This window comes from Neophocaena asiaeorientalis, unplaced genomic scaffold (genome assembly GCF_003031525.2).
Source record: "Neophocaena asiaeorientalis asiaeorientalis breed wild unplaced genomic scaffold, Neophocaena_asiaeorientalis_V1.1 scaffold133, whole genome shotgun sequence".
In the NCBI taxonomy this organism is placed as follows: Eukaryota; Metazoa; Chordata; class Mammalia; order Artiodactyla; family Phocoenidae; genus Neophocaena; species Neophocaena asiaeorientalis.
In genome coordinates, this window is record NW_020174429.1 from 5,598,660 (window position 1) to 5,624,432 (window position 25,773).

Here is a 25,773-nt window from a genome sequence, read left to right on the forward strand (position 1 = left end):
CTGGCAGCACAGACAGTCCTTGCCACCGCACTGCAGTTTCCAGCCTGAGACACATGTCTGCTGCTGTGCGCAGTGCCTGGGTTCTGAAACTCAAACTTGAGCAGTCAGTCAGACCTACAGAGAGGACTTGGTTTAGCTACACAGAGACAGCCTGAAGGCCCTGGAGTGTGGTCGAGTCCACAACTGGGAATGTGCACAGGATGGAGGCTGGGTCTGCCATAGGAGGCCCACTGTCAACATGTGCCCAAAGGGAGGTTGTGGACCCACCATAGCAGTCTCATCTCAGTGTGCTCACAGTGGGCACTGCTACGAGCTCTGGGAACGCACAGGCGGGTTGCCAACACGTGGATGTGGGGCAGAAATCTGAGCCAATTCCTTGTGGTCCCACAGTGGGTGCTGGTATGTGACTTCAGCAAGTTCACACCAGCAGCTTTGTGAGTGCAGTGCTTGGGGGACATTCGAGCTGAACACTGGCATTCCCACAACAGAGACTGATCCAAGGGCAGAGCCTACAACAGTGTACTTTGTGGGTGCCCACCGTAGGTGGCAGGCCACGTCACAGAGTGCCTGTCCTGGTGGACAGCTCCTGGGGAGGAATATGCAGCAACTCCTTCCCAGTGGGAGGGCTCTAGTGCCACCTACTCACACCACAGCTTAAAACTGGATCTGGGGGCTTCCACTCCAACAACTGGGGAGCAGACCCTGCCCCTGAGAGGGCTGTGACAACTATGGGACAAAGAGGAGGCCTCACCCCACATCCACTGAAGGCTCTGGTCACAACATCACCAAACACACCCTTTATCAGGACAAGGGCCAGCACAACCTGAGGAAAGAGGTGGCAAGCATCCATACCAAAAAATGGCCCTCTTGCACCAAAAATATTAGGGTCACGCCCACATAAAAACAGCCCTTCAAAGCCACAGTAGATAACTGTTTCTAAGTAAAATGAAAAAGCAGAGGAACCACTCCCAATTAAAAAATGAGAAATCCCCTGTTTGTTTTAAACAATGAAATACACCTCTCCAGTCTACCAGACTCTGAGTTCAAAAAGGAGGTAATAAAAATACTGAAGGAGTTAAGGAAGACTGTCAATGGAAATGCAGATCACCGTAACAAGAAACTATAGAGGAGAGATTCAAAATTAGACAACTCAATTGCCAAGATGAAAACCAAGTAACAGGCAATAAAATAGCAAACTAATGGAGAAGAATGATGATCTCGAAGACAGAAATTACACAACCAGACGGAAAGACAAAGTAACACATGAGATCTATGGGATAATATAAAGTGTGCCGATTTATGCATAATAGGGATCCCAGAAGGAAAAAGATATCCAGGTACAGTAAGAACAGAGGGTCCCAAACAAGATGAACCTGACCAGACCCACAGTAAGACATAATTGAAATGGCAAAAGTTAAATGAGTATTCTAAAGGCAGCAAGAGAAAAACAAATAGTTACAAGTGAACCCCCCCCCATAAGGATATCATCTGATTTATCCACAGAAACTTTATAGGCCAGAAAGGAGTGGCAAGATATATTCAAAGTCCTGAATGGGAAAAACCTGCAACCTAGGATACTCTACTCTAGCCAGCAAAATTAGCATTTAGAATGGAAGGAGAGAGAAAGAATTTCTCAGACAAGCAAAAACCAAAAGAATACATCAGTACTGAACCTACTCTGAAAGAAATACTGAAATGTGTTCTCTAAATAGAAAAGAAGCAAGAATCTATGAGAAAGGGAAAAATCACAATAGGAGAAGCAAATACATTAAAAGCATTGTAGATCACTTAAATAAGCCAGTACATATATTTTTTAAAAATCAAAAAAAAATTTGTGAAAGTGATTTTAACTACACAGTGAACAGCAAAAGGATAAACATGAAGATGTAAAATAGGAAATCAAAGTGTCAGGGAAGGGAGTAAGAAAACATAATTTTTTTAGACTGTGTTTGAGCTTATATGACTACCAGTCTCAAGCAAGTAGATATAGTAATGGGTTAACATACTTGCAATCCAGGGTAACCACAAATCAAAAACATATAATGGAGTCACAAAACTGAAAAGAACTCAAGCACAATACAAAAGAAAACCATCAAACCACAAAAGGAAAAACCAAAAGATAAAGGACAAAGAAGAAATATAAAATCAACTGGTAAACAAGATTTAAAGTGGCAATAAATACATACCTATAAATAATTACCTTAAATGTCAATAGACTAAATGCTCTGATCACAGGACAGAGTGGCATTTGGACAATAAAACAAGAACCTACAATATGCTGCCTACAAGAGACCCACTTTAGAGTGGAGGACACACCTATATTGAAAGTGAGGGGAGCAAAAAAGATATTTCATTCAAATAGAAATGACAAGAAACCAGGGGTAGCAATACTCATATCAGACAAAATAGACTTTAAAACAAAGTCCATAAAAGGATCAACGCAAGAAGACAATATCACACTCAACACATATGCACCCAATATAGGAGCACCTAAATACATAAAACAAATACTAACAGACATAAATGGAGAAACTAATGGGAATACAATAATAGTAGGAGACTTTAACACCCCACTGACATCAGTGGACAGATTCCAGAAAGAAAATCAATAGGGCAACAGAGATCCTAAATGACACACTAGGACAGTTATACGTAATTGATATCTTCAGAACATTAAATCTGGAAGAAACAGGATACACATTCTTCCCAAGTACCCATGGAATGTTCTCAAGGATAGACCACATATTAGGACACAGAACAAGTCTCAACAAATTAAAGAGCATAGAAATTATTTCAAGCATCTTCTCTGACCACAATGGCATGAAATTAGAAATCAGCCACAGAAAGAGAAATGAGAAAAAAATAATTACATGGAGACTAAACAACATGCTACTAAGAAACCAATGGGTCAAGAATGAAATCAAAGAGGAAATAGGAAATTTTAAAAATCCCTCAAGACAAATGACAATAAAAACACAACCATACAAAATCTATGGAATGTAGCAAATGCAGTCCTAAGGGGAAAGTTTATAGCATACAGGCCTTCCTCAAAAAACAAGAAAAACAACACCTGACCTACCACCTAAAAGAATTAGAAAAAAGAACAAACAAAACCTAAAGTCGGCAGAAGGAAGGAAATAATAAATATCAGAGAGGAAATAAATAAAATAGAGATTTAAAGACAGAAAAAATTAATAAAACCAAAAGCTGGTTTTGTTGACAGAATAAACAGAATCAACAAACCTTTGGCCAGGCTCACCAAGAAGAAAAGAGAGAAGACCCAAATAAACAAAATAAGAAATGAAAGAGGAGAAATAACAACTGATACCACAGAAATACCAAAAAAAAAAAATTAGAGATTACTATGAACAATTATGTGCCAACAAATTGGACAACCTAGACGAAATAGACAGTTTCTAGAAACGTACAGCCCACTAAAACGGAATTAAGAAGAAGTAGATAATTTGAACAGACTGATCACTAGAAGTGAAATAGAACCTATAATTTTAAAACTCCATGCAAACAAAAGTCCAGGACTGGATGGCTTCATTAGGGAATTCTACCAAACATTTAAAGAACTTATACCGATCCTTCTCAAACTCTTCTAAAAGTTTGAAGAAAAGGGAACACTCCCAAAATCATTCTATGAAGCCACCATCACCCTGACACCAAAACCAGACAAAGACACTACCAAAAAATAAATTACAGGCCAATATCTTTGATGACTATAGATGCAAAAATCCTCAATAAAATATTAGCAAACAAAATCCAACAACACATAAAGTGGATCATACACCATGGTCAAGCTGGATTCATGCCAGGGTCACAGGCATAGTTAAACATATGCAAATCAATCAACGTGATACATCAATCACATCAACAAAAGACAAAAAACACATGATCATCTCAACAGATGCAGAAAAAAAATTTGATAAAATGCAGCATCCATTCATATTAAAAACACTCACCAAAGTGGAAATAGAGGGACTATAGCTCAACATAACGAAAGCTATTTATGACAAACCCACAGTCAACATAATTCTCAATGGTGAAAAGCTGAAAGCCTTCTTGCTAAAATCTGGAACAAGACAAGTACGCGTACTCTCACCACTTCTATTCCACATAGTATTTGAAGTCCTAGCCAAAGAAATCAGATAAGAGTAAGAATTAAATGTATCCAAATTGTAAGGGAAGAAATAAAATTGTCATTATATTTAGATGACAAGACACTATGTGTTGAAAACCCTAAAGTCTCCACACAAAAACTACTAGAACTGATAAACAAATATAGCAAGGTAGCAGGATACAAGATTAACATACATAAATCAGTTGCATTTTTTACACTAACAATGAAATATCAGAAAGGGAAAGTTAAAAATAAAATCCCTTTTAAAATTTCCTCAAAAAAATAAAATACTTAGGAACAAACCTGACCAAGGAGGTGAAAGACTTACATGCTGAGAACTATAAAACATTGATAAAGGAAATTGAAGACTATTTAAAGAAATGTTAAAATATATTCCATGCTCTTGGGTTGGAAAAATTAATATTATTAAAATGGCCATACTAACCAGAGCAATCTACAGGTTTAATGTCATCCCTATCAAATTACCCATGACTTTTTACACAGAACTAGAACATATAATCCTATATGGAACCATAAAAGACCCAGAATTGCCAAAACAATCCTAAGGAAAAAGAATAAAGCAGGAGGCAAAATCTGCACAGACTTCAGACAGTACTACAAATCCACAGTAATCAAAACAGCATGGCACTGGCACAAAAACAGTCATATGGATCACTGGAACAGAACAGAGATCCCATAAAGAAACCCATACACCTATGGTCAATTAATCTTTAACAGAGGAGCCAAGATTATACAATGGGGAAAAGATAATTTCTTCAGCAAGTGGTGTTGGTAGAGCTGGACAGCTGCATGTAAATCAATTAAGTTAGAACAAACCCTCACACCATACACACAAAAAAGCTCAAAATGGCTTAAAGACTTAAATATAAGACATGACACCTTAAAACTCCTAGAAGAGAACATAGGCAGAACATTCTCTTATATAAATCGTAGCAATACTTTCTTATGTCAGTACTTTCTTAGTCTCCCAAGGCAATAGAAATAAAAGCAAATATAAACAAATGGGACCTAATCAAACATAAGTTTTTGCACAACAAGGAAAACCATAAATAAAATGAAAAGACAACTTACAGAATACAAGAAAATACTTGCAAATGCTGCGACAGAGGAGATCCATCTCCAAAATATACAAGCAGCTCATACAGCTCAATATTCAAAAAAAATAAACCACCTGATCAAAAAATGGGCAGGAGACCTAAATAGACCTTTCTCCAAAAAGACATACACAGATGGCCAATAGGCACATGAGAAGATGCTCAGCATTGCTAATCATTAGAGAAATGCAAATCAAAACTACAGTGAGGTAGCACCTCACACCAGTCAGAATGGCCATCATCAAAAAAATCTACAAACAATAAATGCTGGAGAGGGTGTGGAGAAAAGGGAACCCTCCTGCACTGTCGGTGTGAATGTAAATTGGTACAGCCACTGTGGAGAACAGTATGGAGATTCCTTAAAGAAGTAAAAATAGGGCTTCCCTGGTGGTGCAGTTGTTGGGAGTCCATCTGCTGATGCAGGGGACACGGGTTCGTGCCCCGGTCCGGGAAGATCCCACATGCCGTGGAGCGGCTAGGCCCGTGAGCCATGGCCACTGAGCCTGCGCGTCCAGAGCCTGTGCCGCAACGGGAGAGGCCACAAGAGTGAGAGGCCCGCGTACCTCAAAAAAAAAAAAAAAAGTTAAAATATATTTACCATATGATCCAGCGATTCCCACTCCTGGGCATATATCTGGAGGAAACTCTAATTTGAAAAGATACATGCACCCCAATGTTCACTATTTACAATAGCCAAGACATGGAAGCAACCTAAGTGTCCATCAACAGAGGAATAAAGAAGATGTGATATATATATATATATATACACACACACACACATATATATATACACACAAAATATTACTCAGCCATAAAAAAGAATGAAATAATGACATTTGCAGCAACATGGATGGACTTAGAGATTATCATACTAAGTGAAGTCAGACCAAGACAAATATCACATGATATCACTTACATGTGAAATCTAAAAAATGATACACATGAACATATTTACAAACCAGACACAGACACACAGACATAGAAAACAAACTTATGGTTACCAGAGTGGAAAAGGATGGAGGGGAGGGATAAATTAGGAGTTTGGGATTAGCAGATACGAACTACTATATATAAAATAACCAACAAGCACCTACCATATAGCAGCACAGGGAACTATATTCAGTATCTTGTAATAACCTATAGTGGAGAAGAATCTGAAAAAGAATATATATATTTGAATCACTTTGCTGTACACCTGAAACTAACACAGCATTGTACGTGAACTATGCTTCAATTTTTAAAAAAACCTAAAATTTAAAATTCAATAACAATTAGATTTCACCATACACCATCAAGGAAATCAAAGTCAAAATTGTAACAAAACATATAAAAGATATATACATAAAGTGTTAATTGTTGAAATGCCGCTACTCTGTTCTACTAAATGTAGGGAAGGAAGAGGTGACTCACAGAATGTGACCTATAGGAGGAACAACTTTCCATGGCAATAAAGCTACGTTCGGCTTTCATCAGAATATTGTGAACATTCTCGAAGGGATTATAAACAGAATTCAGAAAATGAAATTCAAAGTGGGAGTTCAACAGATAACATTCTCAACGTTCACCAGTACTGTATGAAAATTCCTCGTTAAACTTTGTGCTTTCCCTTAGGTGATCATCTATAAGATTAATGTGAATTACACAAGGTGGAGTATGCAGAGGGCCATTTTATAGCATCGTTCTGCCAGGGTTTTTAAATGCCTGCCTTTGTATTTGGGGTTACAACTAAGTTGGCTCTAGGAACACTGTGTTTATAGTCAGAGGCAGACTTACTATATAAACGATTTCTTCAGATCTAACGAAAACCAGCTGGCATTACATTCTCTGGAAGAATGAAGGTTTGCCTATTGTTCAAAGAGAAAAAAACTGAGAGTGAAAATTGATCATGTGAGACAAACCCAAAATCACTTGTGGCGCAGCAGTGAGTACCAAACGTATGTGTGTAGGACTTTGCTATTTAATTTTAAACATGTTTTGGTTTTATAGCATAGTATTAGAACTACAAGTTTATAAAGGTTATGCCAAGTTTTATGTTTGTATAGATTTAAACAACATTGTAATAAAAGTAGCTTAAATTAATGCTAAGTTCATTGTTCCCCCTTTAAATTCAAACATAATTTAACTACAAGAAACTGTAATACAATAAATAGTTTCTACCCTCAGGTTACTTATAGTCTTGCACTAGATTTCATATTCTTTTACATTGCTTCTTCGATAACCTCATTTAAATTGGATGAACTAGATCAAAATATCAATGATTAAACCTTAATTTGCTCAGTTGCAAATCCTTGCTCTGTCTGCCCTTCTGAAATGTATGAACTTAAGCAAGTTAATCCATTTCTCTTCATTTTAGCATCCTCATACATGAACTGGAGATGGAATACTTAGCAGGCTTGTTTTGGCAATTAAATATTAATAATAGCTAGCTCTCTTTGAACAAGTTACAGGAAAGCAGCCACTTTAATCTTATCAATCCTCACAAATTATTATTTCTATTTTATAGATGAAGAAACAGGCAAGAGAAATTAGTTGAACAAGGAATTACATATGTAGTACGTAGTTAGGCTTTATAGGATCTGAATTCAGATTGGGTTGGTAAGTAGCAGATTCTTCTGCACTATGTTATTTTGCCTAAAATAAACTAAAATGCTTAGCATAAGTCTAGAGCTTAGTAGGAACTCCATAAATATTCCTTCCTTAAGAAAATTATTCTTGTTTCTCCTGTCTCTATATCTCTTCTCATATAAGTTACCAAAAACCTCAGATCACCCTCTAGTGATAAATGATTCTAACTGCAGACTTTGAGCCTTGGTTTAGGGAAAAGAGTGAAAGAATATAAATATGAAGGAATTAAATGCTAGGCCACGGTATGAAAAAATGTGCTTTTGTTGGGATTTAGCATTTAGCAAATTGCTAGCCTCCTAGATTGTTTGCATTCTTTCTTTCCCAATAAGCAAATACCCCTTATTTCTCTGATAGTAGGATAACTTTTGAGTTTTATTAACTAGAATTATGTTTTTGAAAGCATGGTCAAAATAACTTTTTTCCCCAAAAATATATAGTACGCCATTGGGATCATTAGAACTTAAATATCACTGACGATAGAAGAGAACTGAGGCAAACTTCTTTTGATGACTTCAGTACCTTCTATGCTGAGGTCTTGGTTATAGTATTAAGAATGACACAAGTCCTTAGGTCTGTGAGGTATACTAGCTGGTTCGATATGCCTTTATAAAATTTTTGTTTTAGACTATAGGGACAAAGTTATATTACTGCTATAATCTAAGCAGAATTTACAAGGCAAATTTTAGACCCAAAAAGAAAAGGTAGCCATTGTTCGTAGCAGACTGAAATATCCTTTGGGAGAAACTCAGCAGTTACTCAAATGATTTTCATGAGGATTAGAACGTATTTCATTGAGAGAAACTAAGACTCATCAGGACAGAATCATATCTTTTTTCTTTTCCGAAAGAAAATCAATAATGATCTTCAATCAGGTTAGCCATAAAGGACTCTTTTGTACCGTAACATCTAACACTCATTTCCAGATCAGAGCAACCATCTCTTTTAACTGCACGAATATTCCTTGGCACTCACAGTTTATGGCCTATATAGGTGGTTTAGCACAGGGCTTTCTGGCTCAAAGCTGAGGCTGGCCCAAAATGAGCTGGGCTGACACTTTAGAAGGTGTGGTGAGCAGTCTGTAGCTCCCAGGCAACCTTTCACAGGGAGATTTGAAATCCACTTGAAATTACATACGACTGGTGGAGCTTCACCTGGAGAGGCCTAATCAGGATTGTTTTCGATTCAGTAGGAATCAAAGAAGCCTGTTCGTTGTGTCAGAATCCATCTCTAGACTACAGAATGAACAATAACCTAAAATCAACGCCAACCCACTGGATCCAGCTTACATGCTTGAGAGTTTGTTCCAGGGTGTTTTATACAGTACTTTCATCATTCTGTGTTTTCCTTTTAGGGCCTACTCTTCCCAAGACTCATGTCAAAACAGCCTCTCTTGGGTTGGCTGGAAAGGCAAGATCTCCTTTGCTTCCTGTATCTGTGCCAACAGCCCCTGAAGTGTCTGAGGAGAGTCACAAACCAACAGAGGATCCAGCCAATGTAAGACCATCCTTGAACTTCGTGCCCCATTAAGGGAAGCACTGCTGAGCAATGCAGTCTAAGCCAACCAGCACTCTCCATTAACCCCAAGCCCCTGTTGTTCTTATTGTTTGGTTAGCTCTGTTTTCCTGCACTTACATATGAAGAGAAGAAACTTTAGGGAAAAACATTATATCAGGGATTTAGTTATATTAAAAAATCGTTGGTACTTAAAGCCAATCTTATAAATACAAGCAGATAGCAACAGAATGAGTGACTTTACATACATATATGTATATATACACACGTGTATATATATATGAATATACACGTGTGTGTGTATATATACATAGATAATACACTATCATCACTATCCTATAATGTGAACCACATGTGTAATTTAAAATTTTCAAAGAGCCACATTAAAAGATGTAAAAAAAAAATTATACACACACACATTTTCATCAATGAGATGAAACACCTTGGCATACCTGGAAATATAACTATATAATTATTCTTTAAAATAGAAAAATAGTAATAAAGCTCTACTCTGAGGAGCTTTCTGAAGTTATACATGTCACTTATAAAATCATAAAATAGCCTAGAAATACAGAATTGAGAAGAGGAAAACACAAAATGAAGAAATGAAGGAAGGAATTTAGGAAGGAAAAAAAAAAAAAAAGAAGGAACTGATATATTTAGAGGGGAAAGTTTAGTTACTTAATGAGAGAAAAGTTTGCCAACTAAGGGAGGCAGCTAAAAAGTGATCAAATTAGAAAACTCTGAAGAAACTCCATGGGGACCAAAAAAAATCGAAATTTTGAGAAAGCAAACAATTCCCCCAACAATGCATTTTGAGGGAGATTTAAAAAGACGTTGCCTGAAGGCAGCAATTTAGAAAACTCCGGAGTGTTTCTGAATATAATTCAAGAGAAAACATTTTAAAGAAGGCTAGGGTACTAACACATATGATACCTTGAAAAATTAGAGGACTGGACGGGGAAAAAAAGATGCAAAAAAACCCAGATTAGAATCATCTCATTTGAATTAACATAAATTTTTTCTTGATTTTATTGTTTTCAGCACTACAAATAATAAAATATTTTAACACTTGGAGATCAGACAATCTGGATGTGTGTATGTGTGTGAATGTTTGCAGAAGTATGTTATATAATTAACATACTTTCATACTTAAAAGATTCAAATTTACAAGAATCTAATGCACTGCTCTGTCAGGATATAGCTGTTTACGTATTGCAGTAGTTTAGTGTCACAGTTGTTAGCCATATCTTAATTCAGATCAAATTCCTAAATTTATATATCTCATCTCATAAGGAATCATGTCAGGTGGCCCAGTTTTTGCACTTAAGATTGACTCTAAGGGACTTCCCTGGTGGTGCAGTGGTAAAGAATCCGCCTTACAATGCGGGGAATGTGGGTTCGATCCCTGGTCAGGGAACTAAGATCCTACATGCCATGGGGCAACTAAGCCTGCGCGCCACAACGACTGAGCACACGTGCCTCAACTAGAAAGCCTGTGTGCTGCAAACTACAGAGCCCATGCACTCTGGAACCTGGGCACCACAACTAGAGAAGAGAAAACCTGGACTCCACAACTAGAGAGAAGCCCATGCACTGCAACCCCGCGTACTGCAAATAAGACCCGATGCAGCCAAAAAAATAAAAATAAAAAAATAAACTGTTTTAAAAGTTTGATTAAAAAAATATAGTGACTCCAAGGAGTGACAGCCAAAAGTATAATATGAACAGCAATAAGATTATATAATATGTTAAAGGAAATATAGAAATGGGACAAATAATCTAGATCATCACTATTCTATAAAAATATAACGTGAGTCACATGTGTAGTTTAAAACTTTCTAGGAGCCACATGAAAAGATGTAAAAATGAACAGGTGAGATTACTTTTAATGATATATTTCATCTAACCCAATACTTCCAAAATATTATCATTTCAACATGCAATAAATATAAAAATTTATCAGATATTTTACTTTTTTTGTACTAAGTGCTCATAATATGATGTATTTCATGTGTACAATGCATCTCTGTTCAGGCTATCCACATTTTGAAAATCCAGTAGCTACTACATGTGGTTTGATGTTGCTGTATTGGACAAGATCTAAATAATTTGAGAAAACAACACACATAACTATGACATCATTTTGGGAAAGGAGTTATCAAATTAATCAGTTCACTTCAGCATCCCTCCTCATACATAGGTCAGTCTTTTGGGCCAAATTGGCTACATCTTTCAATCCCTGTTAAACTCTGAAGATTACACATTACACGACCAAATCATTCACTGGCAGGCTGAGATTCCCATAAGAAGGTACCATTACCAAACTGTTTAATACCACAAGTTGTTTCTTCTCCACCAGTGTTCTCATGGCAGCCAGGGTGTTTATTTGGCAGGACTTTATATACATTCTGACCACACTACTGAGTAATGCTTCCTGGCCTCCACAGAGCAAAACATCAGGCCTCAGGCCTCAATTTGGTTCAATAATTTCATCAAATGAACGAGCTAACCAAGAATAACCAGGTAGAGTCGGTATGTATATGTCAAAACAAAGGGTATTTTGAGAAAGGAAAAGAAAAAAGATACTAACATTTATTGAACACTTAGCACTCACCAAACTGACCTGGTGAATCCTCCCAGCCACCCAGTGAGGTAAGCTTGCTATTCCCATTTGACAAATAAGGAGACAGACTCAAAAGGCCAAGTCTATAGAAGAACTGGGATTCAAATCAACACCACAGCCTTGTTTTCCCCACTGGCTGACCATCAGAATTAGCTGGGAAGCTTTATAAAAGGAAGAGATTCTAACCTTTCCTTGACCTACTGAACCCAAATCCCCGACACTAGTGACCAGGGGTGGTCTGTGCTCACTAATAGCAAGGTATTATTAATGACACGATTCTAGTGGCTCACAGTAAGGGAGAGTTACAGACAGTATGGTCGCTAAGATCCTGCAGTTCAGGCTTTCCATTTTATCCACCAATCAAACCGTGTCATAAGGTCCCCTCTACAACCACGCACAGAGGCAGTTCTGGTTTGGGGTGAGAATTCTGTTTTCACACACAAACTAAGGTCATAATCCTCAGACTCTTCACTGGTCAGGTCAAGTTCCCACACATAAAAAAGTACCTGTGTGGTGTTACAAAGTAAGGAGACCTGGTGATGTAAATCCTGTTCATATCCTAATGGAAAGGAAAAGGAACACGTTGACTATGTACCACGTGCTGAACACTGATAGGCACTAAACATGTCACAGGATGCTGAGAATAGCCTATGAAATAGATGTCAACATCATCATTTTACATCTGAGAACTACACGTCAGAGAGGTTTACTAACTTGTCCAAGATCACACAGTTTGGTAGAACTTGATTTGAAACAGGATTTTTTCTGACACTAAAGCCTTTGCCTCATCACAAGGATGAACACAGTGAAAGAGCAGACAATCATTCATCACTGCCTCTTTTATTACCAGCATCTTCCTTCAATGATGATATGCTGAGTCCACAGCCCCTGGCTGTGGGCCGCCGTGCCATGCGTGATAATACGGTCAATCAATTAGACATGGCCCTGCCTTAACAAAAGGAGTGCTCCGATATCCACCTGTACTAATTCTTTGCTCTCATTCTCTCTGTAGGTGTATGAACAGGATGATTTGAGCGAACAAATGGCAAGTTTGGAAGGGCTAATGAAGCAACTTAACGCTATCACAGGCTCGGCCTTTTAACACACATTGCCGAATTGATGAGGTGAATCTTCCAGGACCTTTGCAGCATTACCAGTTACCCATAAACAGCACACCTGTGTCCAAGAACTCTATCCAGTGTACAGGTTAACCATCAGGACCACTGAGTTCTGGAAGCTCCTGAAGCAGTTCAGGAGGAATAAGCATCCCTTCTTTCATAGGCATCAGGAGTTTCAAAATGACAACTCTGGGGTCCCTTAACAAAAGCAAAGATACATCTTCACTGCAATGTCAAAGCTGAAGCTGCTAGAATAGTCCTGGGCCTTTGCCACTGCAGTGACCACAGTGTCATGACAGATGCTTACGTTTTCCTCCATCAAGGCCTGTCATTTTCTTCTATGTGTAGGTCTAGTCTTACAAAATGCAAGTGCATTATTGAAGCCTGTACCCTGCCATGGCAAATCAGCGCAAGCTCACTATTTTATTTTCAAATTTAAGGTACAAAGCACCCATGGGAATTTTCTCACCACATAGCACCAAAGGACTGGATGTTTTTCTGACAGCACAAAAAAGTAAACAAAAGGCGGCAAATGCTTACGTTTTGTAACTCAAGTCGTTCTTGCACAGGTGGTGGAATTCAGCGAGTGGCTGTAAAATTCACCCATTTTAGCAAGTATTGGTAAATCCACTCTTGGTTAACATTGATGTCTGGAGAACAGGAACATTTAGAAATCTGCAACTAGTGGCATCCTGCCAGCAACCAGTCCATTTCCTAAAAGAGGATACAATATGCAGTCTTTTCAGACACATGATAAATTACGTGCTTAAGCTTGTAATAGGAAACTTTAATTTGGGTGGCTTTCATGCCATACCACACTGTGATGATATTTCAAAGCTTCACCAAGTCCATCTCCCTCAGGAGTCTGGCTAGACTCCACCGCATCCCTCCCTGAGTTCCCCTTGGCAACCAGCCCTGGCCAGCTGGCTGTCTCCACACATCCCTTGGCCTCCTGACCCACCTTTCTGAAACCCTCTGTGGAAATGGCAGAGCCATCACGAGGGAGGGAAGGAAAATGGAAGGCAGTTTCAAACAGTACCTTCCCTTGAGTGATGTCACTTCCACCAGCAGAGTCCTCACTGACTTACAGCAGGCCGTGTTGGTAGGTGACAACCACCAAGCTTTGTTGTCAAGGAAACCTTCTGCACCATGCCTGCCCGGAGTCAGAGAGCAGCAGAGGGGAAGCCATCACTTGACACTTGTGACACATCCTAGACCCAGTGGATACTCTTTAAAACTGCATCTTCATTGTGACATAGACTCTTAAACTCCTACTGCCGTGTTTACCTACAGCTTGCAACTAGGTGAAATTAAAAAGATTCTGTGTGCACCCTTTTAGCTTTTGAATTTGAAGCTGCATTTGGAGTTCCTCCATTTATGCAGCTGAATCGCCAAAAGGGAGCCAGTTTGCATACTTATCAGTTAGGCAACTTGAAAACCCAATAAGAGAGTTTCAGCTGAATTATTCCTTTCAGCTCTGCCTTCGATTTCAAGCTTGAGTAGGTCATAATTTTAAAAGAGCATGGAAGGGATAGGATCTTTACAGCCTAATAGCTCCTTTTATTAGGTGGGTAATTATATATGAATCCCTGAATGAAATATTTTGAGTAAAATGGCACTGTAACGGAAGTAATAATTCAGATTATTTTTTTACAGTCTTATGTCGGGAAGGAAATCTTATGTCAAAGAGAGGGCTTGTTCAAATGGTTCATTAGAAAGTCCGGTCCATTCGTGAAATTGTTCCTTCAACAAAGAGTGCTTGATCAATCTACTTATATTTTCATGAAGTCCTTCTGAAGAGCTATGTGGTGTTATCCTACGGGTTAGATAACTCTTACTCAACATCTAGGGTGCTTAGGTAAACAGCCCTCCACTGACGTGGAACAAGGCATTTCATAACATAATATTGAGTCTTACAGAAATAATCCATTAGCTCAGAAAAGAAAATGTTCATTAGACCAGCCTTATCTTCTCGAGGTCCTAGGATGGCTTTCCATTTCTAATCCTCACAAACATGGAACAGACTCTGAGGCATTTGACATCCAAGGAAGGTCATCCTGAGTGTCCAGTTTGGAATGAGCTACAAATCTCGGATTTCAGGGATTAGTCACATCTTCAATCTGTAGACTGTATTTGCACAATCAAGAGAACTAGCATTTTCACAACATTCTAGACTCCTCTGAACTCAATGACCCTAGGAAATACATTTCTTAAAATATATGAAAATATACATTATTTGATTTCAGTGGATGCTCTTGAAACTTTCTTCATTAAACAAATCCAACGGTTTATTTCAGTAATCGGCAATGCTAATAAATCTTAGCTCCATGCACTGTATATAGAGTAGACTCCATTTAAATTCTCACAAGAGACTCTTGGGAGATGTACCCAATGGTTTGAGTATGAAACAACTTGACTGCAACTCTGTACAACTCTGCTCCCCGTCCTCTCAGATAGTTCAAACGTGTGTACAGCTGCTTGCCCAGGCTTATAGGTAACTCTTTAATTTCCCAGTCTCCTGATCTCCTGACAAGAAGAAATCTGTCTCTGAGTCTGGTTCATGACATACAGGGCTCTTTAAGCTCATAAATCTCTTTGACTCCCATAGCGATGCTTGACAGCCAACCAGCAGCTCTGCCACCAGGAGTCATTTCTCCCCGAAAAAGAAGAAAATAAAACATGGCGGGGCATCTCAGGCCTTCCCTGCACTCTGCTGAACTGTCAGGCAAGAGCCTTCTCTTGAAAAAGTTCGGTATTTTTCATTTCATACTGATAAGAAAGCTATTTTCTTTCCTCTAGAAAGTTCTGCATCTGTGAAACTCACAAAAATGCAGATAGCTCAAAATGCATAAAACATATTTGGAGGATGCTCTAGCCAAAATTTAAATATTTCTTAGTGACTCACATTCAGTAAGAAACCAGTCATAGCTACCTCTTTGTAGAGCAGAGCTATAAGCTTCTAGGGTATTTAAATAATGGAACTTTATATTTGGGCATTATAAAATTCACACACAATTGAACAAGCTGGAAAAAAAGGGAAATATATCAAGCCAGGGATATAAGAGGTGAACTTATTAAGGCTTCCTGGGAGGAGTTGGATATAACATTATTCTCTTCAAAATAAGGGTGATTCACAATGACATGTATGTTTTCGTCCCCTGCATTGATAAGAGCTACAGAAGGAGAGCTGTCCAACATTAGTGTGTCATTCCAGACAACATTTGGAAACTGTAATGTTTGGCACTTGTTGGCTTTTCTGATAGAGAATCTAAGTACAAGTCTTTCTGGAAGCCTTTGTAGTCTGTGCTTGAAGATGGTTGCTTGTTCCTAACCACCCTTGTGATACATCTGTCTGTTGACTTTGTTTAAAGAATCGTCTTCAGGTCTCCTCCAAATGTAATAGAGTGTCTCATACATGACTGCTGGACTGGAATTCTAACCAAAAAAAAAAAAAAAAAAAAAAAACCCCACCTCTAAAGAGATCACCTGACCTTTTAGATAAAATTGTGTCCCAGACTCAGACTCCTTGTAGTTTCAGAATGTCCATTTCTAGTTCATGAGAGAGAGAAAAAATAGAAAAAGTCCTTCCTTTTAGCTGTGTTAATAAAAAACAAAACCGTCAGAACTTTAAAATAGATGAGGAACAAGGTTGCTTTCCCTTCCTGGACCAGTTTACTTCATCTAAATGCAGACCATTCCTAAAGCCAGAGGTTAGTATCCTAGCCTGTTTATAACCCATATACACAATAGAGAACCCCCAACATTCTAGAGCAGCAGGGCAGTCATACACTCAAATCTACCATCTCTTTTTAAAATCACTTTCAAAGCAACATTTTACTCGTAATAATAATAATAATTTGTATTTCTCTGGTAACTTTCAGAGATCACTTTCATAGTATACAGAAAAGCTTTTCACTTGATTCCAGCATTTCAAATTAAATCAGACTTTGGAAAAGTCATAGATAGATGTTTTGTATGGTATTCCATTGCATTTGAAATACGTGCTCCCATGCCTCAGTGTAACTTGCTATCCAAGTATCTGCTTCCAAAATGTCCTGATTCTGAAAAGAAATGCCTGAGTAGTTCCTCGTCAGTGATGTTACACAGGAGAGCACACATAAGCCTGTTGTCTGGGCTCTCTGTTCCCGCTATTGCGTCACGTTCACTTGGTGGAATTCTAGCTGCACTCTCTGAAGGATTTCTCCTGCTCTCAGTAGAGAGCCTTTGTACATTGTCCTCCTATGATTTTTTTTGTTGGTTGGAGAGCAACAGCAAAACTCTGCAAGATGTCGCAAACACAGATGCATGGGCCAGGGTATCTCAGTGTGTTCTCAGATGCAAGAAAGGAATGTTGGGGAGGAGGAAAAATGCTGTTTTTTTATTATCGAAGGGTAAACCTGACAATTCTGAACTTTGTGAATTGTCAGCTTGTTTGGGGGCTGGGTGGGTGGGTCTGGGGTGTACTTTTTATAAGTAATATTTAATTTATTATTTAGAGTGGCTTCTTTTTGGATAATTTATGATACAAAGGGAGATCTGGTTGGGAATCTAGATACGGCTGTTAAAGCTGCAGTGTTCCATATCTCAGAGGGACCCACTTTGGAAAAGAATCGTCCACTGCTGAGTATGAGGATATGCCCAGGCAAAGCCTCCACTGAATCGCCGTCATCACCGCCTTCTCCCTTTCCAGGGTCATTCAAACACAATACCACCAAACCTACAATATTCTGATAGCATTTTACAGATCGATGCTACTCATTCTTTGAAAGGGCTTTGCGATTCAAACAAATGGTTAGTGTGCTAGTGGTAGGTTTATTTGGTAGACATGGGTATACTACAGCTTTAACTAGCCTTAGTGGAAAAAGGAATTTTTTGTTGCTACAAAATGCCATTTTTTAAAAAAAGGTATTTTGAGCCTACAGAGAGTTTCTTTAAATTGTCAGACTCTAGCATTGTTAACCAAATTAGACTAGTGATTGCAATATTTAAGTGTAAATCTTGTTCTATGAGAAAGGAAACTTGCTTACAGTTTAAAACGATGACTGTTTCTACACATGATCTTGTATACTACTACACGAGGAAAAAGGGGTTTTGTAATCACTGTAGAACAGTCTCATATTCATTTTTTATAGAAATGTTATTCCAATGGTGCATTTTTTGTTTAATAAATAAAGTTTTGATACAAAGTTCTTTCTTCACGTTATTTCTATTAAATGGCTGATACGACATGCACATGACCCTAACCCCTGCCTGTCTATTCTCATCCTCAGGATACACGCTGCCTTTTTGACATGTGTATCAGAGACTGTCAGTCCCTTTGGATCCTTTTCATCCACACGCTCAGTATGTTTTCTATCCCAACAGCCAATAAATACCCATGTGTGTGTCGGAGGGCTGCCTCGGGCTGCCAGAACTTGCTTTGCCTACATACACAGGAGAGTTGGAAATTCCAGATCAGATCTCACCAACAGCTGGTAAATACTCCAGCCCCCATGCCCTCATTGAGACAATTCTGCAGTGTAAGCCAACTGATTTCCAGAGTCCCCCTGCAGGACTGAGCCAGAGTAACTCTCTGTGGGGAGATACTGCTCCACAATATTTCACCCTAGATATAGCACCCATGTTTGGCTTGCCTCCTTTCTCTCTCCCTCTCCCCCTCTCCCCCTAGTGATTTCTCCTGGGAGCACGTCGTAATAAATCACTTTTACACAAATCTTCATGTCAAGGGCTGTTTTTAGGGACTTAACCCAAGGCAAAGACCCTACTATTTTTGTTCCCATTTCAACATGCGAACACCAAGTAAATATAATACTCTCTCCATCCTCAAGATATTTCATTCTTATCGTGTCAACAGCAGAACATGGGGACACATACGCACTGAATAATATATGGCTATGAGCACTGAAGGATGAAGTTGGGCGTGTAATCTATTCTTTAAGAGAAAATCACATATTAAAGTTTTACTAACTCTTTTGGGTAAGCAGAGAACTATTCAGAGAGTTTGCTTGAAGCCAACGCATCACCAGTGCCAGGACAGGTGGGTTTTTAAAGGCCATCTAGCTCTTCCCAGCTTCTTCAACGCATGATCATTCCACCTAGAGAGAAAAATATTGTGGTTAAGATCACCAAGAACCTGGAGAAATTGGAACCCTTGTGCATTGCTAGTGGGAACTAGTAAACTAGTGCAGCCGTAAACCACCAGTATGGTGGTTCCTCAAAAAATTAAACATAGAATTACCACGTGATAGAATTACCATATGATCCAGCAATTCCACTTCTGGGCATATATCCAAAAGAATTAGAAGTAGGGACTTAAGAGATATTTGGACACCCATGTTCATAGCACTGTTATTCATTATAGCCAAAAGGTGAAAACAACCCAAGAGCTCATCAACAAATGAATACATAAACAAAATGTGTGTGTGTGTGTGTATAATGGAATATTACTCAGCCTTAAAAAGGAAGGACACTCTGACACATGCTACAACATGGATAAAGCTTGAGGACATTATGTGAAATGAAACAAGCTCATCACAAAAGAATAACTAGTGTATGATTCCACTTATATGAGGTACCTAGGGTAATCACATTCAGAGAGACAGAACAGTAGTTACCAGGGGCTGGGAAGATAGGGGAATGAGGAGTAATTGCTTAATAGGTACAGAGTTGCAGTTTTGGGAGATGAAAAAAGTTCTGGAGATGGATGGTGGCAATGGTAGCCCAACACGGTGAACATACTTAATGCTACTGAACTGTACTATACACTTAAAAATATTAAAATTTTAATTTTATGTTAGGTATTCTTTACCACAATTTAAAAAATGCCAAATAAGGATATTCCAGAGCATTTTCTATAAATGCTGATATTTATTCTATGACTCCTGAAATATATGTTAACAGCAAAATGTTAAACTGATATGCAAGCCCTAGAAGTAACATATTTACAAGTCTATTTTATCTCACATATTCAATGTATGTAATCGTCTCTTACAGAAGGATGCCACGCTTTCACAGAAGCTATCAGAGATAGTATCTCCATGGAAAACCAGTTATTTGAAGAAAAATAAAATGGATTACTGCTGTTTGACCTAGACAGGAGAAGGTTAAGGGATAAACTAGCTACTCTCTCCACTGCAAATATCTTTATCAGAAGGATTTTGGAGTAGTCAAAAAATGATATACTCTCTATCTTAAATACCCTAAAATGCTATCATGAAGATAGATAGCAGATTGCATTAATATGCAGGTAGGAGAATTTAATAGATCTGAATGAAATTGGAAACGCAGAGAGGTTTACCCAGAGCTGGAATTCAGAAAGGTTGACACTGCTCTCTTTCATGGAAATTTTCTTCAATTCATTAATTACTCGTTTCCATTTATTTTGATGTGTTTTAAAGGTGCATCTGTAACTCTTACAAATATTTCCTGACTTCCATCCCACTATTAAACTTCTCCTTATTTTTCACACATTACTCTCTTCTCTAAACATCCTTTGCATATTTTCAGGTCGGTCATTCACATCACAACTTTTGCTTTTTGTAAATCTTTGCCTCCAATAATGGTTTTAATTGTGCACTGATTTTAAATTTTATTGCAGTTCTTCCTTTATTTACCCATTGCCTCCTTCATTTCATCATGCTGTCTTTTTATCCTATCCTGTTCTTTCTTCATTATATTCCAATTCTCTTTCAGAGAGTTGATTTTTTAAATAATTTTTTTTATAAATAAACCTGAAAACATGTTTTCTATGAAAGAACCTTCTACTGGTTTTGTAAAGGATTATCCTATCAGCTTCTTATGTCTCATTACTTTAACCCATTCTTATCTTTATTTTAGACTTAAGTATTTTTAATCTATTTACTCTGAAATGAAGGAAGATCTATTTAGATCAATGTGTGTCAACCCCCTGGTCGTTTGAATTGCTCCTGACCCCATTTTATTTCCCCTTGTGTTCGATAGACTTTTTCCTGATTGCCAAGTGGAGTATATGAAAAAGCACAGCTCAAGAATAAACAGATGCCCTATCTCTTCTGTCTTCTACCTCTACCTGGACTACTGTAAAGAGAAATGCGCCCAAGCACATTAGTTCCTCTCTTACCCTTTCTGCCCAATTCTGTTCTGACAGTTTAGTAAACAAATGAATGTAGTGGAGAAGAGAGAGATTAGAGGAAGGAATAAGTAACTTCTGGGTGCCTGATGCTTTTTGAGGCAGCCGGAGTGATACTTGCCTGGATTTTTGGTTGATATAAACTTTTCACTTGTGATCTGAAGATCATTTTGTATAAGATTACTGGCAATATGGTAAGAATGGCCTATATACTATGCTTCCTTGAAGTTTTATTGGCCTTAAAGCTAGGGAAAAAAGAAAAAAAAAATTTCTGATTTGGTGGAGAGGTCCTGTTTTTCAGTAATAATGTCTTCTCCCCCTTCTCCCCTTCCTCTTCCTCCTTCTATTATATTTTTTTCTGAGTCCATTGATATGATAATGGGAAATTGGGGTTCACTGTTAGGGGCAACTCTCCAGACACCATTGTAATTGTTGAATACTAGGTATTTTTTAAGCACCTAGGTTTTGTCCTACCTTCTATTTACCTAAGTATAATTTTCACCTATTTTTTATTTACCAATTTCTTATTTCCATATTACTATATTCCTTTTCTCTCATTTGTGATTAATCTTTCTCTTTCACCTTAACTTTGGAAACTCATAATTTGATACAATAAATACTAAGGCAATTATTCCTGAGATAATCCAAATGTCCTCATTAGCAGTTCAAAAGATTTCTTGAAATAAATAACAGAAGTAATTTTTCCCAGATTCCTTTCAGGTTTTAATTAACATTCTTCTTTATAAATTAATGACAGTCCCTTAATTTCCCTGTCTTTGCTAATATCTTTTCTGACTCTATATGTAAGTTTGACAAAACACCTCTTAGTAGAATAATTTTTCACCTTCTTAATATTTCTTAAGGATTTAATTCTTGTGCTATTCTTTGACTCTGTGGTTGTTTCCCTCAGCTACTTTTCTTTTTATTCAAGCAAAAAACTGGTCTTTGGTGTGGAACTCTCTTAACAGTGGCAGTATTTTAATTTTGTAGCTATGGCTCCTTATTTGTCATTAATTGTTCCTATTTCTTCCTGAAATAAGATGTTCCCAAAAATTGACTATAACATTTACTTTAAGATGTATATTGTGGGCTTAAATTTAAATTAGACAATGTATGTAAAGCTCCTACTACAATTTTCAGTACTTGGCAAAAGCCTCCTGAATGCTACTTCTGAAAGTCTCTGCACTCAGTCTTTCCCGTTGACATTTGTGAACCTTTTTATGCATTTAAAATATATAAACAGGAATTTAACAAATTAGTCATTTGGGTGTGGTTCTCATGTTATAGGTATAATCTGTAGTAACCATGTAGCTGTAGAAAAAAGTTTTCAAATGGATGGTATTATAAAATATTTTTCCTTTTCTTAATAACCAGTATTTATTTAGTGCCTTTTATTCACTTGTAAGGCATAGTGCTAAGGGTACCAGCAAACCAAAGGATAAATCTATGTATCTTTCACTAACAGGAAAAAAAAAGTGTGTATCTATATATGTATATATGTGACTAGAGTTCAAGTAAGAAATTTAGATCCCTTTAGACAGATAAAGACAAAATTCCAACAGAATACAGAGTATCAAACTAAGGTTCATAGAAGCCTCATAGGGAATATGGTATGTGGAAAGAGCTTTAAATAATAAGATCAAAATCTTTAGAGATGGAAAAGGGCTATTCAGATAAAAGAAGTTATTATATGAACAAAAAGATACAAAGGTAAGAATTTATAAGACAAAAATGGAACTAATATTTCAGGGTGGGTTTTCTTTTGGAGTTTATGGTTTATGGGAAAAAAAGTAGGAAGTACATTTAGAAAATCAATGGAAGTTATGTAATAGTGATTAAGATATTTAATTGTTACTAATACGGAACCGCTGAATATAAAGTTTTATTCTTTCATTCACAAATGTCTGTTGAATACTAACCATGTACCAATGACTGAACTAGTACTGGAAAAACAACAGTTTTTGTTTTTGTTTTTGTTTTTTTTTGCTGTACGCGGGCCTCTCACTGTTGTGGCCTCTCCCGTTGCGGAGCACAGGCTCCGGACGCACAGGCTCAGCGGCCATGGCTCACGGGCCCAGCCGCTCCGCGGCATGTGGGATCTTCCCGGACCGGGGCACGAACCCGTGGTCCCTGCATCGGCAGGCAGGCTCTCAACCACTGCGCCACCAGGGAAGCCCTGGAAAAACAACAGTGACCAATATGAATGTGATCTCCATCTTCAAGGAGTTTATAATTTGCTTGTGGAGACAAAGATTGGTGCAATAATTATGATCGTAATGAGTACTATAAACTAAGATTGTGACATAGACGTATCTTTATAGATTAGTCATAATATTGATGGGGAATGGAGACAGCTTAGATAGGGAAAGAATTCTTCATGGAGGTGACATTTAAGCTGAAACCACAGGATACAAAGAGGAATTCAAGTGAATATTGGGAACACAGAACATTCCAGATGGAGGGAAAAACTGAGCAAGCCCCAGGCTGGGAGAGAGTAATGGATAATTAGTGCAGTTGCATGTCACTGAGCAAATGGAAAGAATAGAATGAAGAAGTTAGGGAGTGAGGTTGGGCCAGATCACGTGCAATGCACGCTACCAAGCATAGATTCCAAAGGAAATAGGAACAGTTTGGGGACATAAAAAAGAAGAGAGCTAAGATCTAATTTAAGTGTACCAAGATTTTTAAAAGCTGTGCACGCTACCTCAGACGTGCAAAGTCACATAGCACTGTTTACTGTCTATGATTACTCTTATTTTTCTCATCATCCCCAATTCTTGCTGAGTAAAGACACAAATCTCAATCTTGTCAATGAAAGGAGTCTTTTATTTCTTTTTCATTTAAAGCCGCCTCCTTCAGTTTAGCTAAGTTTTTCTCAGATAGTCATGAAATTCAAAGTTTTAACTCCCTGTCACATCTACATTTCTCTTCACAAAACCCTACCTTTGCCAATTTCAAGATGGCTTCCGGGGAAGCCATTTTCAAGATGGCTTCCGGGGAGGCATGTATGTTCTCTCGGTGTGCTGGACTAAATGTGGATCCTCACCACTTCCAAGTCAGCCTTTATTCCCCCTCATTGCTGGGAACTCTGTTGGCCTTGACCGACAAGACTTGCATCTGAAGACATTGAGAATTTTTCTCTCAGCACAATAGGATCCCATAATTCCCCTCCCTGAATTGGCCCAATCTAAACTCTTTCTGTCACTATTACATCTGAGTCTCAGCTTTGTCTTCCATCTGGACCTCAAGTAGACTGTCCACTACGCAACTTCTATTTGAGAGTTACATTTCCCCTGGCTATGATAATTGTATGGCAGACTCAGTGACTCTCAACTCAGATTTCTCCCAAATGCCCCACTGACAGTATGCTGGAATAACTGATTCCTTATATTATATGCAGATTTTGCCACCAGTATTCTCTCTGCCTAGCATTATCAAGCCACCATTTCCCTCCATAGCAACACCCAGCCTTCTGAGATATTCCTTTCCAAGAATTCTACAGGCCACAATGGACAAGAGTCTAAGAGTCTTCTGGTTTTGGCTTCCCTCCCTCCCTGCCTAGGGCTTCTATCAACTCTTGCCTCCTTGTCCTAGGGTTTTACCCTATAGAGGTGTGCCACGGAAATTAGAGATGACCTGTAAATATTTTCATTTCTCCTTGCATATCCCTGTCCACTGAGGTACCATGTCTTGTCCAATACAAACCTTATGCTTCCTTTTCAGTTCTGGTTAAAATCCTCATGTCATATCTTAGAACTTTTCACTATGTGCATATTTATTAGTATCTTCATTTCCCTTTAGGCACTGAAACCACTGAGTCAATTCTTATGAAGCCACAGGGCAGCAAGAATTAAAGTGAAGAGAAATTTTGTTAATTTAATATTTACAAAAATAGTATATCAGTTATGCATGTGTGTGTCTATTAACATATCAATCTGGCTACTGTGTAGAGAATGAATTCCAAGTAGCAAAAGTGAAAAAGAGCTGCAGGAAAAGTGTGATTCAGTGGTGGTAAAGAAATGAAAATAAAGCGGGTACACTTGAAATGAGTTTTTGAGGTAAAAAGAAGCATAATTGAAGATGCAGTGTATGGGGTGAGTTTCTGAGTTGAACAGCCTTTAAGCTGGTAGCAACATTTTCTGTGATACAGCAGACTGAGAGAGAAACAGTTTTGGGTATGGGTACATATAGGAAAAATGAGAATGCTTTTTAAAGAGCCTGTGTGATGTCCCAGAGGAGACAACAAAATGTAGCTGAATATTTGAATCTGGAACACAGAAGAAAAGTCTGGTCTGGAGACATAAATTTAGAATTGCCAGCAAACGGATGACACCTAAAGTCACAGGAGACTCGGTGGAAAGAGATGGGGCTAAACTGAGCCTCAAGAGAGTCCAAGATACAGATACTGGGTAGAGAAGGAGCAAGTAGGTGAGCAGGCATAAAAAGAGTGGCCAACAACAGGAAAAAGCAGGAGTTTCCCGTTAGAGAAAAGTAACAGGAAACCAACACAAAACAAAAAAAAAACCCATTGGTATGGGAGAAGA

General features: G+C 38.1%; 1 protein-coding gene across 1 annotated transcript in view; it reads left to right on the forward strand.

Annotated features, from left to right (window-relative positions):
• The window catches only part of DCC (DCC netrin 1 receptor), a 782,001-nt gene extending 768,895 nt beyond the window's left edge, over positions 1–13,106 (forward strand). The window contains exons 30-31 of the mRNA XM_024756807.1: positions 9,218–9,360; positions 13,017–13,106. Coding sequence (XP_024612575.1) covers positions 9,218–9,360; positions 13,017–13,106 — 233 coding nt within the window. The remainder of the gene's footprint in view (positions 1–9,217; positions 9,361–13,016) is intronic.
• Positions 13,107–25,773: the final 12,667 nt, after the last annotated feature.